This window comes from Hyaena hyaena, unplaced genomic scaffold (assembly GCF_003009895.1).
Source record: "Hyaena hyaena isolate Hyena2069 unplaced genomic scaffold, ASM300989v1 scaffold_22, whole genome shotgun sequence".
NCBI classification, from domain to species: Eukaryota; Metazoa; Chordata; class Mammalia; order Carnivora; family Hyaenidae; genus Hyaena; species Hyaena hyaena.
In genome coordinates, this window is record NW_024080654.1 from 2,853,810 (window position 1) to 2,870,012 (window position 16,203).

General features: G+C 43.2%; 1 protein-coding gene across 2 annotated transcripts; it reads right to left on the reverse strand.

Annotated features, from left to right (window-relative positions):
• Positions 1-9,300: 9,300 nt before the first annotated feature.
• LIG4 (DNA ligase 4) lies at positions 9,301-16,203 on the reverse strand. 2 transcript variants are annotated; one of them, XM_039226687.1, is made up of 3 exons: positions 15,907-16,203; positions 15,360-15,529; positions 9,301-12,508 (listed from the first exon to the last, which is right to left on the reverse strand). In XM_039226687.1, exons 2-3 carry the CDS (start codon positions 15,371-15,373, stop codon positions 9,745-9,747), a joined length of 2,778 nt encoding a protein of 925 aa, XP_039082618.1. In that variant the 5' UTR covers positions 15,374-15,529; positions 15,907-16,203; the 3' UTR covers positions 9,301-9,744. The 2 variants fall into 2 exon arrangements, with proteins under 2 accessions (XP_039082618.1, XP_039082619.1); XM_039226688.1 differs by having other exon boundaries at positions 15,360-15,543.

Sequence of the window (16,203 nt, forward strand, 5' to 3'; positions counted from 1 at the left end):
GACACAGAATCCAAAGCAGGCTCCAGGCTCTGAGCTGTCAGCTCAGAGCCCGACGTGGGGCTCAAACTCATGAACTGTGAGATCATGACCTGAGCCGAAGTCAGATGTTCATCCAACCAAGCCACCAGGTGCCCTCCCAACAGAGAGTTTTTAAGCACTAATGTCATAAATGTCACTATAAAGTCTCTTAAAAACGACAGTGACACTGCAGATAAGAAGAAAGTGTCAGACAAGAGAGGAGTGAAGCAGCACTGTGTGGCTGTACTCCAAGTATATTTATGACATTAATAAACACAAGACACACTGACACATAAGAGGTTCATACGGCATTATTCATGCCTTTGAAGAACTCACTCAACAGATAACATCAGATGAATAGATTTTGAGGCAGAAAATAAGAAGCACAAATTCCTGTATGGTAAGGAGGAGATGTGTCATGGCCAGGTTGCTAGGGCAAGATCATGTGATAAAAATGGCATATCAGCTCTTCAAAGACGAATAGGGTCTAAAATTTGGGGATTGTCACAGCAGGTGCTCCAAGAGGGTATTTCAGAAGAGTAAACAGGATATTCGTGGAGGCAGAAAGGGTTAAAGGTAGTGGATTAGTTTGGCTGGAATTGACTAGGCAGAAAATGACAAGATTGAAAAGTTGGCTTGTGGTCAGGTTATAAATGTGTTACCATCCATTTGGATTTTTTTCTAGTAAGTCTTACAGAGCAAACGGAGAAGGTGAAGGAGGAAATATTTTACTGCTTCTTAAGCACTAAACACTGCTAGTGCTTTGACTTACATTCCTCATTTACTTAATGAAGGTTTTCAGAAAGAGGAGAGCATGATGCGAGCATGTACTCGTTCTCAGTGCTGCATTTTCTTTTTTTTTTTTAATTTTTTTTTTAATGTTTTATTTATTTCTAGGAGAGAGAGAGAGACAGTGTGAGCAGGGGAGGGTCAGAGAGAGAGGGAGTCACAGACTGAAACAGGCTCCAGGCTCTGAGCTGGCAGTCAGCACAGAGCCCGACGCGGGGCTCGAACCCACGAACCGCGAGATCATGACCTAAGCAAAAGTCGGATGCTTAACCGACTAAGCCACCCAGGCGCCCCTCAGTTGCTGCATTTTCAACTGGAGGCTCAATCGAGAAAATTTGCTCCCCAGTTCTCATGGCGGCCTTCAGTTTCTTGCAGCAATAGGATCCATGACAGCTTACTTCTATGATAGTCAGCAGAGAGAAAGGGGGGGAAAAGAGATGGAAGGAGGGAGGGAGGGAGACAGAGTGAAAGAAGGGACAGTCTGCCCGGAAGACTGCGACTCATGGTGTGCCTGGGTGGCTCAGTCGGTTAAGCGTCCGACTTCGGCTCAGGTCATGATCTCGTGGTTGGTGGGTTCGGGCCCTGCGTCGGGCTCTGTGCTGACAGCTCAGGGCCTAAAGCCTGTTTCAGATTCTGTGTCTCCCTTTCTCTCTGACCCTCCCCTGTTCATGCTGTCTCTCACTGTCTCTCAGAAATAAATAAAACATTAAACATTTTTTTAAGAAGACTGCGAGTCACACAATATACGTAATCGTGGAGTGCTCTCTGTTATCTTTGTCATATTCTATTGATAAGAAGTAGGTCACAGGTCCTGCCCACAGTCCAGCAGAGAAGATTGGGCAAGGATGTGGACACCATTATGCAGGGGTCAAGGGATCCGCCCTACACTCTGCCCACCAAAGTCCACCCTCTGACCCTTAATGACTGGCCCCCCTCCCATATACAAAATGCATTTTCTCCCCTTCTGGGGTCTCCAAGAATCTTAACCTACTATAGATCAGCAAAATATACAACTCATGTCTAAGTTAGGGTCAGGTGCAGATAAGGGGCCTGATATGGCTTTCCGTCTGTGGCCCTGCAAAAAGGAAGACACAGATAATCTGTCCCCCAACACACCCACTGTGCAATGGTGGGGGAGACACAGGGTAGCAGTTGTGGGCATTCCCCTTCAGGAGGGAGAGTGACTGGAAGGTAGAAAGGAGCATCTCTCCATAGCAGTTCTGAAATAGAGCTCGTGTTGGAAATTCCTGAATTCGTTTTCAAAGCTTGGGAATAATTCTCGGTGGCTCTTGGCCTGACTCTCTGTACTCAGTAGTTCTGCCCTTGAATTCATCCTTCGTTCATGCAAGAAGGCTCGTTTGCAGCAGAGTCGTCTTCCTATGTGGGGAGTAAGCTTAGGAACTCCCCGAGCTTGCACCCATGGGTTAACAAGGTTTAGGACTAGGAAGCCTCAGGATGAAAGCATCCAAGATTAGGTAATCAAGAGTAGGTATTCAGGGCGGAAGTGCCCCCAACTTAGTACAATAGCAGAAAGCTGCTTTCATAGAAGGAAAGGACCAAAATAGGTAAACAGGTAAACAGGGCTATAAACCACAGTAGGGCAAAGTTGCCCAGAGTGGAGCTCATTTGCAAAAGAAACGTGCCTTGGTGACCCTGAGGTAGCTTGCTCAGCCTGTCTTGTCCCCTAGGCTAGCTAAGATAAACAGATATGGCACCTCACTCCTCACTTAAACAACCATCTGCCCTGCGGCAGGACTTTGTTTTGTATTGACCCAAACTCCTAACACCGCATATCTTCAAAACCCTGTTTCTCTTGCACCCGAGTTAATGTTCATGGTTTCATTGTCCCTTTGTACATATCCATCACGCTCATAAGCCTTCTGATCCTAATAAAAATGGAGCAAGGACCCTTACTCAGGGCTCTTGTCTCCTCCCGGACATGAGCCTCTCTCGCATTTCAATCCTGGGTCCCACTCTCTTGCTGGTCAGGAGAGAACTCCAGACCCAGAGTCTACGACATTCTAGGACTGGTTCCTGCCAGTAGAGCTTTGGTGGTTTTCCCTGCCTCTTTCAGTCCATACTGGCAATGTTTCTGCTGAAATAAGTTCCCTAAGAATCCAGTGGATCTCCTGAGGATTTCAGTGGGGTCCTCTCCTCTCAGCAAAAGGCATACAGCAGACCTTTGCAAGATAAGATTTTCTCTGCTTCAACCTTCTGCTGAGGAGGTTCAGTAGCCTGACACATCTCATCTTCCCTCGGGCCCTGTAGCTTGAGAGGATCTAAGGCTGTCATTTGAAATAATGCTTCAAGAAGTTGAATAACCTGAGCCTCAGAATTTTTTTTTTTTAAGTTTAAATCTTTACTTAGAGAGAGTGGGGTAATGGCAGAGAGAGGGAGGGAATTCCAAGCAGGCTCCATACTGTCAGTGTTGAACTTGATGTGGGGCCCGAGTTCACGAACCATGAGATCATGACCTGAGCCAAAGTCAAGAGTAGGGAAGTCAACCGACTGAGCCACCCAGGTGTCCCGAGCCTCAGGTGTTTATGAGGTTAGGGCAGAAATTGCAGAACCATGCCTTTAGCTTTTTCTGTCTGTGACAATTTTGAAGCGATTCCTTAACTTCAGCAGACCTTGTGTCTGGAGAGGCAGAGAATTTTCAAAATCATGAAACTGTAGTTTCTTTTTGTAAAAACAGATTTTGTTTAAATTCGTTTGCATTCTATGGTAAGCAGTGTGGTATGCCACACAGGTGGCATCAAGGACACTTTGCTTGGAAGCAGGTATACATCCAAGTTCATCACCTGCAAATTCTTTTTATGCAATTGCAGGAGATAAGTTTACTAGACTTCTGCCACTACATCACATGACACCCCTTCCTTTTGAGCTCTCATTGGCAGAGCCCTTGAAATCCAGATTTCTACCAACAGTCTCCTTGGCGATTTTAGGCTTTACCCTATTGTGCTTCTCGCATTCCTTCCTGACTGTGCCCATCACCCGTTACCAAAGCCACTTCATAAGTGTTTATTAAACAGCACCCAACTTCTGGAACCAAAGATCTGTATTAGCTTCCTATTGCCACCTTCCCATCTGAAAGATTAACTCAGGAACCGCCATTTATGCACTCATGGTGTGCCATGCGCTTCCCTGGGCATGTCCTTCAAAGCCAACCCGGGGAGGGCGACTCTCAGAGCTGAGTCCGTAGTTGCAGTGGAAACAAGACACTCTGCCTGTGTGTGTTATGAACACGTGGGCATGATGAAATGGTTGTTTTATGCCACTGAGGTTGGGGTTGATTTGCTATGGACTCATGGGAATAGGAACAATATCCAGAAGCCCAATTTTTGCCTTTTAGTATGTACATTTTATTTTTTAAAGATATTTCTATTTTATGTTTATATAGATATTTTAAATGTTTTATTTATTTATTTTGAGAGAGAGAAAGAGAGCAAGGGAGGGGCAGAGAGAAAGAGAGAAAAAGAGAGAATTCCAAACCCCAAGCAGGCTCCACACTGTCAGTACAGAGCCTGACGCAGGGCTTGGATCCACAAACTGTGAGTTGATGACCTGAGTTGAAACCAAGAGTCAGGCATCTATCCAACTGAACCACCCAGGTGCCCCAATTTTAATTTTTTTTTAAATGAATGAAAGTAAATCACGGTTTGTTGACAAGAATCTTTGCCCATTGTGTTTATGGCTATTTGCTCAGGAACTTAGAAGACACTCATATTTGTGAACAATTACATAAAAAAATGTAAGGGATGGTGGATGGGCTGGACGTGTTCCCTCCGAAGCCCTAATCTTCAACCTGATACTTGGAAGTGGGGCGTGTGTGTTGGGGGGGGGTGTCTTTGGGATGTAATTATGTTGGGATGACTGAATGAGGGTGGAGTTCCCTGTTAGAAGTTGTGCCCTTGTAAGATGAAGAGCCCAGGGCTAGGTCTCTCTCCAGCACATGAAAATACAGCAAGAGGGTGGCTCTCTGTGAGCCAGCAGAAGGGCCCACACCAGAGCGCGACTTTGCTGGCACACAGATCGCAGACTTCCAGCCTGCAGAAATATGGACAGAAATGTTTGTTGTTTAAGCCACTTGGCTGATGGTATTTTTTTTGCTACATGAACTTGAACTAACAAGAGAGAATCAAGAAATCAGCCTTAGACAAAAGCCTGAAATCCCTTGCTTAAAATTTTTCAATGCATTTTTCTTGAGCACCAGATACAACTCATAATCTGCAGTGTGGTATTTGAAATTGTCCACAATTTATCCTAATTTACCTATCTCTCTCCCTCCCACCTAAATTGGAATGTTTTACAAATACTCTCCTGCAAATTTTTGTACTCCTCATGCTTGTATTTATAATCTTCCCTCTGCAAGGAAAAACTCTCCATACTAATATGCCTGATGGAATTCTACTTATGGTTCCAGAATGTACCCACTTGTTAACCCCCATTGGATTAATGAACCTCCACTGGAGAGGCCCAGATAAGAGCAGCAGTTAAAAGCTGGAGAGTCCTTGCTGTATGCTGGGTGCTATAATTCTGTTCTCATACATGCTTTTTAAAAATGATTCCAAGTTTATTTATTTTGAGAGAGAGAGCAAGTAAGTAAGGGAAGGGCAGTGAGAGAAGGAGAGAGAGAATCCCAACCAGACTCTGCACTGTTAGCACAGAATCTCATGTGAGGCTCGAACTCATGAACCAGGTGATCACGACCTGAGTCAAAATCAAGTCAGACGCTCAACTGACTGAACTACCCATGTGCTCCTGTTTTCATATATTCTCAGTGAGGTAGATATTGTTTCCGTTTGAAAGTTTAGAAACGTTTAAGGAGGTTGTCATTTGCTCAGATAACACAGACAACTGGTGACAGAATTGGAGTTGAGCCTGGGAAAACTAGATTCTAAAACTTGTAATGATTTCTCTACAGCATATGGCTTTCCAGGGAATCCATCATTCTTTTAATAGGGAAGCACTTATCTTTTGTATTCCAATTATCTTTGTCTTTCAGTACTCTGTGAGTTCCTTGAAAGCAGAGACTGTCTTATTCACTTTTTTTTTTATTCAAATGACTATCAAGGAGAGCAAGAATCTAATATACGTTGGTTGAAATTGAATGGGAACAGTTTATAGAATAGCTCTATTGCTCAAAGAATTTCATATTAGATGTTTTAAAGCTACATCCAACCTACTTCCCCCAAAACAAGAGTTCCAAGGTTCCAAGCTAGCCCTGTTCACTCCAATGCCAGGTAGAGTGCATGACTATGAAGCAGCTAGGTTAGCTACTTGATCTTCAAAGAAGGTGCCATCAGGCCTAAAAAAAAACAAAATCAAAAAAACCAAACAAACTCAGGATGGTGCTAGGTCATCAGGAAAGCAGAAAAAGTTCTTGAACAGTTTCTTGCCTTGCTTCCTGGCAAGAACCCATAGCCTTGGAGAAGAGCAAAGTAGGTTTTCCAGTCTGATTCAGAGAATTTATTCCATTAGTATTTATTGAGTGACTGATTACAACAGTAAATGAAACATACTGAGTGACGTCATTCACAGAGTTTGTATTCTACTGGTAGGAAATAAAGAGGCAGTGCCTTGTAAAAAATAAAGCAGAGTGAAGGGATGGTGTTGGGGGTGTGAGTGGGGGAAAATACATGAGCCCTGAATGAAGTTCAAAGGAGAAGCACGCAGACCGAGACTACAGTGTGGTGAACAAGGGGGTAAGTGGTAGGAAATCAAGTCAGAGAGCTAACAGAAGACAAGTAATCGGGGCCACCTCCAATAGGCCATTTACGACTTTGGAAGTTATGAGTGATGGAGATTCCGCAGTTTGGACTACTGGAGGAACATGAATTGACTTCATCTTTAAAAGTGAGTGTCCTCAAGAGCTGACACTAGTGGGTAAGAGTACCAAAAGAAGGCCAGTGAGAAGTGGTCCATGAATAATGGTGGCAGGCGATGGTTACTGGAAGAGTGATGAGAGGTCGTTTGAAGTGCTAGCCAACAAGATTTGCTGTGTATTGGAAACATGAGAACAGACAGAGCCGAGGATGACAGCAGTTTCCAGCTTGAGCAGCTGGGTGGATAGATGCACCATTTAGTGAGGAGAAGAACACTGGGGAAGATCCTAAGTGTGTTTGAGAAATCCAGAGTTCTGTAAAGAAGACTGATGAAGTAAGGTAGGTAATCTAAATGACGGCAAAGTAATACTGAGGTCTGTAAATAGGACAATTGTTCCAACTGAGTGCTGTGCACATGCAGTTCATTATACCATTCTCTCATGCATTTAAAATTTTTCTATGATAAATATTTTATAGTTCCAGTTAGACGCATTACACATGAAAGGCTCATTAGACTTCATGTGGAGACGTTATGTGGTCTGAGTTCAGCATGAACTGGAGTTCAGCAAAGAAAGAAATCAGGGCTAAAAATACGTGGGAGTTATCCACATATTTAAAGTCAAGGGATGTATGAGAATACTTACTGAGTGAGTTAAGATAGAGAACGGGTCCAGTACTAAGAAAATGAACTATCCAACATTTAGAGATGGGGAAGAGAAGAATCTAGAAAGGCATTTTGCCATGTTTTTGAAGTGTGTATCCATTTACTAAAAAATATGTAACTGAATCAGCAATTCCATTCTAAGAATGTATAAGAAACAAACAGGACTAGGGGCACCTAGGTGGCTCAGCTGGTAAAGTGTCCAACCTCAGCTCAGATCATGATCTCGCGGTTTGTGAGTTTGAGCCCCACTGTGCTGACAGCTCAGAGCCTGGAGCCTGCTTTGGATTCTGTGTCTCCCTCTCTCTGCCCCTCCCCCACTCACATTCTGTCTGTCTCTCTCTCACAAATAAACAAACATTTAAAAAAAATTTTAAAAAAGAAACAAACAGGACTAGAATACACAGTCTGCAATACAAATTTATTACAATGTTCGTTAGGAAAACAAAAAGGTGGCCAGGTCACATAACCTAGAAATTGAACAATAATGGGCTAGCTGAATACATTACATTCAATGGAATAGTATGCAACAATTTAAAGTGATGTATATATATTTTAGTGACCTGCCTGTAAATTCTATCACTGAAAAAAGCTGATCAAATAAAGCATTATAGTTTTATGCTTTTCTGTTACACTGTAAATATGTATTTTATACTTCCCTTACCGTCAAAAACCTGAAACAGTGAATGCTGTTATCTTTGGTGGTAAAATTACGTGTTTTTTTCTCCACTGCACTCACCGTGATATATGTTGTAGTTTTTCTCAATAGCTATTATAAAAATACACAAGTTTAAATTTTTTTAAAAATCACCTTTTAATTTTTTTTTTTTGAGAGAGTGAACAAGTGTGAGTACAGGAGGTGCAAAGAGAGGGGGAAACACAGAATCCGAAACAGCTCCAGGCTCTGAGCTGTCAGCACAGAGCCTGACACAGGGCTCAAACCCACAAACCGTGAGATCACTACCTGAGCCAAAGTTGGATGCTCACCCAACTGAGCCACCCAGGCTCTTCAAGTTTAAATTTCTAATAAAGTTCATTCAATAATGTGAAACACAAAGGACCTCAAACAGGAACCTGATTTGAATCAAAAATTATAGGTACCATAATATCTGATCTGATTGAAATAACTATTACAAATTGTCTTAAAATAAATACATCACACGGGTGCCTGGGTGGCTCAGTAAGTTAAGCATGTCAGTCTTGATTTCGCCTCAGGGCATATGATCTCACAGTTCCTGAGCTGGAGCCTGGCATCCGGCTCTGTGCTGACAACACGGAGCCTGCTTGGGATTCCTTCTCTCCCCCTCTCTGGCTCAAGCTCGTGCTTTCTCTCAAAATAAAATAATTAATTAATAATAAATCAATACATCATAGATTTCAATAGCATATTAAATATTTTATTTAAATTAAGAAATAAAATTACATTCTACTATTTCAATAAAATTTCAAACTACTTACAAATAATCTAACACACAGTTCCTTGGGTTCCATATTTCAAAAGTGTCATAAAAAAATATTTTTCAAAATGAATACACTGTATTCCAAACTTTGGTATATAAATCCAGACACAATATATATTATACATACTGACTTTAAATAATCTAAGGATAAAAATCATTTTAAACAGTCAAAGCAATGAACCTCTCTGTAATGAAAGTCCCAACACATATGCTATTTTGACATGTACTCAGAAGATTATATCTAGGAAAATCACTCTTTGCGAATACTATTTATGCTAGAGTAAAGTTCACATAAAAACATGATCATTGAAACATGCTCTATTTTAGAGAAACAACAAATGTGGGCCAAGTACTTTTAAAATGGTAAGCTTCGTTCAATCAAATTGATTCTAAGTTTTTAGACCACCGAGTCTCATTCAATTTCCCCTAATTTACGAAATGCCATCAATAACAGGTTTTATTCATGAGCTTGCCCTTAACCTTAAAAAACAAATTTGTTTACAACATTTTACACTTAAAAGAATTTTAGCCTTCAATTTAAAAGACATATTTTTATAAGTCCGACTATAACAATTCTTTTTTATAATACTTTATTATATAGAAACTATTAAAATTTTTATTTGACTCCAGAAAATCCATTTAGATCAGTGTTTTTAATGACTCTAAAAGCTTCTGAATTTATTAAAATTGGAGTCAAAATTCTAGCTTTCCATAGGGATTTTATATCAACACATCTTCCTTAAACTGCTTATTTCATCTTGGATTTAAGTCATCAAATACTACACTGCTAAAAGAATGTTCTCTTTCTGGCTTTGGACCATTCAGGGTCTCACCTATGTCAAAAGTTGAAATTATTGTTTTCCTATTCTATTAATACCATTTAAGCATAAACTTTAAGGGATAAAAACAAAATGTAGTTTAACATTTTATCTTTACCACCTGTTACAATGAGTACACAGATCACAGGCCTTCCTCACTAGAAAAGCTGGCTTTAAACCAAGTATTGATTTTCCTCTTGCAACTCAGACTTGTCTATTGAATCAGTGACCCAATCTTGTTGCAGGATCTTAAACTTTCTCTTAAGAGTTCTTCGAAAAGCTTTCAAATCTGCAACACGGCTACGATCCTCCCCAATGATTACGTGGGACACTCCCTGAGCTAAACTAGAAACTACTTTTGCTCCGTGAAATCGAAGCTCCAAAGCTGTGAAAGCTAACCTTGTCCCCTCGATTTTGGTACTCACGTCGTTAATAACAGCATACAAGTCCAAGTAAATAATGTGATGTCGAAACATACTGAGCGGGGAGCGGTCCCAGGAGTACCGATATTCTAAATTAGCAATCGCGGAAGCTACTTCTCCAGGACTTAGTTCACCGGAATTTTTCATTGCTGAGAACACTTCTTTCAGTTGGTTCAAATCTGCATCAGTGAAGTAACTGTCACCGTAACGATCATATTCACGGGCAAAATGCTCCCTTGTCGATGGGCACATATGAATCATAAAGCGAGGCTGCCAGGGCACACAGCGTTTGGTCCTAAAACACTCTAACAGCCACTCAGGCCTGACAACATCATGTTTATCTGAAGAAATGATGTTTTTCACTCTGATGTTCTCGGACCCTGCAATCACACAGTAGGTGTCCGGGCCTGGGTTTTGTACTATATAACCACCGAATTCTGCAAGTCTGTTCTCCAGGTCGGGCTTTGGATGGCTGTCTGTTCCGCTCATAACACAAAACTCCACGTCTTCAAATATATTAGAAACTTTGTTTACATTAGAAAGGTTAGGTGCTTTCAAATGCTCGATAATCCCAATAACTTTCTTCATCTTTGGGGCAGCTTTCCGCCTCTTCTCCTGTGGTTCATCATCGCCAGCGACAAAAAGGTGTTTAGACGCAAGCTTTCCAGATGCTTTCCCTCGAAGTTGTTCCAAGTCATCCAGGGTGGTACATTCGTACCACTCTTTGTCTTCTCTGATCTTTTCAATTCGGGGGAAACGCAACGTGCAGCCAGTTTTATACATATCGCTGGAGACGATCTCTGTCGCTTTAATCTGAACAATGACGGAATTGCAAGGTTCAATGTACACCTCGGGCTTCTCCGTTCCACACAAAATGCTACTTGGTGGAGCTTTTCTATGAAAAGGCTTCCAATGCTTGGCCAGTTTCAAACCCAGATCATACAGTTCTTTCATGGTGTAACCTGAACCGACACGACAGAGTGTGTGAAACACAGAGGGTTTTTCACCAGGAGGAGGTTTCTCCGCTACGGCACACAGAAAATGAGACATCATTCCGCCCCGCGAACCTGTACCCCAGTAGCCCCCGACAATTAAGATGTCTAGTTCGTCCATCAGCCCATCCACATACTCTGGTTTAATTTTTAACCATCCTTCACCTCTTTTGTCTGGCTTGTAAATGGATAGAGGATGTTTGATCATGATTCCCTCTTCTCTTTTGTCTATCGCTTCATTCAGGGCATCAATTACTTCTTTCTTCGTTTGAGCTTGTGTTTTTTGCACTATGTCTATCCTCCCTGGTATTGGTGTAAAAACACTAGTGAGAATTTCATACCTCTTTTTCAGGGTCTCACGCCCTAGCTTTTTGTTATTAATCATCAGTACATCAAACACGCAGTAACAAGTCTGCAGTTCAGAATCTTCCACCATTCTTTTGATATCGAACTTAGTCCCCTTTTGCATAAAAGTTTGTGTATCAGGGTTGAAGGCCATCATCTCACCATCCAGGATGCAGGTCTGCACGTCCGTCTTGAATGCACTGTGAATGAACGGTGTCAGAGAGCCTTCCCGTGGAGAATCTCCAAACTGTTCCGTGTAGTTGTACCCTTTCCGAGAGAAGTACCGATACACATCCCCGTCCCTGTGCATTTGCATACGCTCACCGTCCAGCTTGGTCTCAATGTAGAAACTCTGGTGTTTCATGTCCTTCTCAATTCGCTCAATATTTGCGATGGCAGCCAGCATGGGTTTGAAGGCAGAGAATAAAGTGATAGAAATATCGCTGAGTCCAATCGAAGGGTCGTGCAGTTGCCTGCAGACCTTTTCAAGATCCGTGGTGACATTATGCAACTCGGCAGCATCATTGTGGAAAACGGAAAACACAGACTGCTCACTGAAGCCGAGTTTCAAGTCCTTCACGATCATCCGTATAAGCCACTTTTGTTCTAGGGCTGAACTCTGAGTGATCAGCTGAAGAAGGCTCTTTTTCACCAGGTCCTTTCTTCTGGCAGAATTATTGCTGGCGATGGAGTCTAAAAGGTCATTAACCTGCCATATGGTTAAACTTCCTTTCTGCAAACATCTTGGTTTCAGCACGAAATATGCAATCATCGCAAAGTCCCCGGCATCACCACGCGTTCCGGTGGGCGTCCTGTAGTTTAACAGCTTGAGGGCATCTTTTCCTTCTCTGGGTAAATTAAGCAATTCAATATAAAGTTTAGCAAGCATGGTTTCTTTGATTCCATAGGCCATTCTCTCTCTTTCGAGCTGAGGGAGAATAAGTCTCATTGCTGGGTAAAAAGAGTCCCTGACGTCTTTTTGGTTCTTATGAAGCGCATCGTGAAATCGTCTCCAAGAATCTAAAAATTCCCTGAAGTGTCTGATTTTTTCTGCACATCCTTTACTTCTCTGTATTCGTTCTAACGTGGAACACAAATCTGCGAAAGGAACGTGAGCCGCGACAGTCTGTGGAGTCTGTGAGGAAGCCATAGAAGCGACGGTGAATGTGCTGGTTTGACTAATAAGGCAAAAAGAGAAGAGCTTTAAGTCAAATATTCAACTAAATATTTAATGTAAAGACTTCACAGACAGTGCTTCGTTCATAATAAGGATTTATCAGCATTTGCAAACTCAAAGTGAATCAATGCTGTACGTTATATCTCTTTTCCATCTCTACATTTAATGAACATCAACTATTTTACTCCAATTCTGTTCCGTATTTATTACCAAAAGTGTCAGCAGCCCCGCACCCTACATTAGCGATGTTGAAACGGACTACCCTGTCTTTCTCCCTGAATTCCAACTTCTATTGAGTTAATTATGCCGTTCCTTATTTAGCACACGAGGAACACAAAAAGGCTCAATGCATTTCATTTCTGGCCTTCGGAGGTAAGGCCCTTCCTTTTATTTCTTCCCTTTTTCTGTCAGACTACCACACAGCATCAGAAATAGAGGTTTCTAACAAATTACTCGCTCATAGAATTGAACTCGGCTCTGCAGGAAGTTTGGAATCCTACACAGGTAGCAGTTCACAAAAAACAAAAACAAACAAAAACAAAAAAACCAACTCCCCACCCCCCAAAAAAACAGCCACCTTCTTCTTTCTGCCAAACAAAGCCTATTTTTGTGTTTCCGTTCACATCACCACTAGCTTTGCCCAATCACTCGAATATTCAAAACCCCCCCATGAAATCCTTATTTGACCTACCTCTTATAACTCTATTTTATCACAGTTACTTCTAGCTTCATAAATTTAAATCCTGTAGTACATTTCTTTGTTAGTATTCTCGTGCCTGTTACCCTAACAATTCCCTGACACATATCCACCAGGCACCATGCTGTTTCTGCCTTCAGAGAGCAGACTCTCTGTAAAGAAAAAGGGGGCATAATGGGAACGAATTATAAAATGCTAAGTGCTTTAACAAAGGTAAATTGTCATGAGACAGAGTTTTCTACTGAAGTATCTTCTAAAGTCAGAGAGAAAATAATGAGTACCTTGCTGGGCTAGGGTCTAGACTATTTCCTAAAGTGCTTACTCACAAGTGTGAAATTTCTTTGAAGTTTTAAATATTCATACAAGTCCTATTAGAACCTATAAGATACCAGAGCTATTATATGATGTAAACTATAGAACATTAAAATCAACTAATTTTCCCAATAAACGCTTCAAGAAGGGGGACCTGGGAGGCTCAGTCGGTTGAGAATCCAACTCTTGGTTTCGGCTCAGTTCATGATCCCAGGGTCGTGGAATCCAGCCCCGTGTCAGGCTCCACACCGAGCATGGAGTGCGTTTAAGATTCTCCTTCTGCCCCTCTTGGGTGCGTGTGCCCCCCTGCCCCCCCAAAAAAAGGACTTCATGCAAAATGCGTGTTCTGGGAATAGAAACCATGTTTTAGCTTTGTGGTTTCAGACATCTCCTGGCACATCCCCCACCGAGCCTCGAAGGGCAGGGAGTCAGAGCAGCCTCACAGGGAGGAGGGAGCTCTGTTGCAATCTCCGAGACCCTGAGATTCCCCCACAGCAGCAAACGAGGCACACAGACCGTCAGTACAGGCTACACGGCCTCACCTCCAGCGTCAGAAGTCACGTGGCAGGTTATGGCAATGGTACCACACTTAACTAGATCAGGAGCTGTAATTTGTGTCAGTGGAGCCTGGCAGGTAGTAGGTTTGTTTGCTGAATGCATTTCTGAACACCAAGAGCGGAGTTCCCGGAAAAGCACATGAGAAAATGCCAGGGGCTGATTACGTTCATGCCCCACTATGCTTGGTGGGATTCAGTCTGGTCACAACCATTTAGCAGCTCTGACTGCACGGGGCAAGTTCCACAACAGCCATCTGGTGGCCTCTGAGGGAAAAGCCTCCACTTCTCAGTCCAATTCCTGACAAAGCAAACTCAACTTCTACTGGGTCGGTTAAGACCAAGAAATAAACCCGAGAGACAACTTTCCTGAGACTTTTATCTCTGAATACAGACAGTAACTACTTCCTCTCGGAGTGTCTCATCAGCATAAACTGACTGCACCACCTGCTCATGCTTACGGTCTTACTTCGCACAACATGCTCCCTCAAGCCAGTACTTTCCGGTAATTATGTTATATTTACAATCCATACACGATGCATAAAATGAAGAATGTTGAGAAGTAGTTCTTTGAATGTACAAGATGAGAGTACAGTTTCTGATCTGTCAATATTCTACTTGGTCTCAGCTTCCCTCAACAAGTTCCAGGCAAAGACTCAAATTATAACAACTGAAATCTAGGTAACGGTGTGGACACACAAGTAGGCCAAAAACTGCTCTAACTATGACACGGATTCAAATTAGCAACAAATGAACAAGTTGAAATATTTATACTTATTAAAATTGTACCCCTGCTTTTATATGTTCCCTAATTTTATCTTCTGGATTCTGGGGTTGTTAGTTGGTGTTTCTGACTTGTGGTTTGGGGCTAGGGTTCAGGCTCGAACTGAACCCTAGTTCAGTTCTATTCTAGACTCAAAACTCAATAGCTGTGTGAACATGGGGCAACCACTTAATTTCTCTGAGAGTCAGTGTCCTAAAGTGAAGAATGGGGTTAATAACTGTAGAAGGTAGCATGCGGATGAAATCAGATAATTTACATAAGGTGCTTAACACAGTCGTCGGTAGCTGGTAAATCCTTGATCAATGCTAGTGCAATACTACCTGTTGATGCAAGTGACATTTTAAATATAAATATTACAAAATATTAAGGAAATAAGGGAGGGGTACGCTTCACTTGTTAAAGAACCAGCAACTTTCAAGAGAATGAATACAGTTAGTATTACAATAATGACCCGTGGTCCATTCAGCTGCTGCCCATCATCCTAAAGCGACACAGGGAAACATACCTGCAAGGTGGCATTCAGGGGAGGTGATGATTCAGGGCTACTTGATTGCAGAGAAAGTGACTGGTACCATTTAAGTTTCCTTCCTGCGGCCCCTGAGAAGAAGACGCGCTTCCCAGTGAGACCACGGGTTTACAGCAGCCTTCCCAGCACCTGGGTTACCTGGGGAGACTCTAAGCAGAAAGAACTTTGTGAGGGAAAAAGCCAGAAGGCTGCAGGAGCCAAGAGGCTGACAGAAGACGAAATGTGAGAAGAGAAACCGGGCGTTCGCTCCAAGGATACGGTATCTCCCTGCAACTGCACCGGCACCCGCCTGCAGCCCCGCAAAAAAAAATCCCAAAAAAACAAAACTCGCAACGAATTCGGGGTAAATCCACACCGGCTGGGGGGCGGGGGTCCCCAGAATCGGACAGTCCGCAACCACAGCCAGGTTCCCGGAGGCAGGCCCCTCGCCTCCCGCGTCCCAAGGGTGCGGGTCCAGACCCAGAAGCCCGAACCAAGGACCCGGCTTCCACCGCACGCCGTCGCCAGGGCGGCCCGCGACCCTCACCTGTGGCTCCGGGCGGGGGCGGATGGGCCGAAAGACCTTCTGTCCCGAAACAAGAAAAAACACATTAACGACCACGAGCAATTGGTGGACGGAGAAGACGCGCGATGGTGCCCTCGGCCGGGTCACTCGCGCCCAGCCTCCGTCGGCTAAACGTCCCCCACCCCCGCTCGCTCCCGGGGCTCCGACGCCCCTCCCAGGCCGCGCAGCCGCACAAACATCCCGCCGGACGCGAGGCCCCAGGTGCGTTCTCCACACCGGAAGCCGCGGCCGCCGGAGCCCGTTCCACCAGCTGCTGCC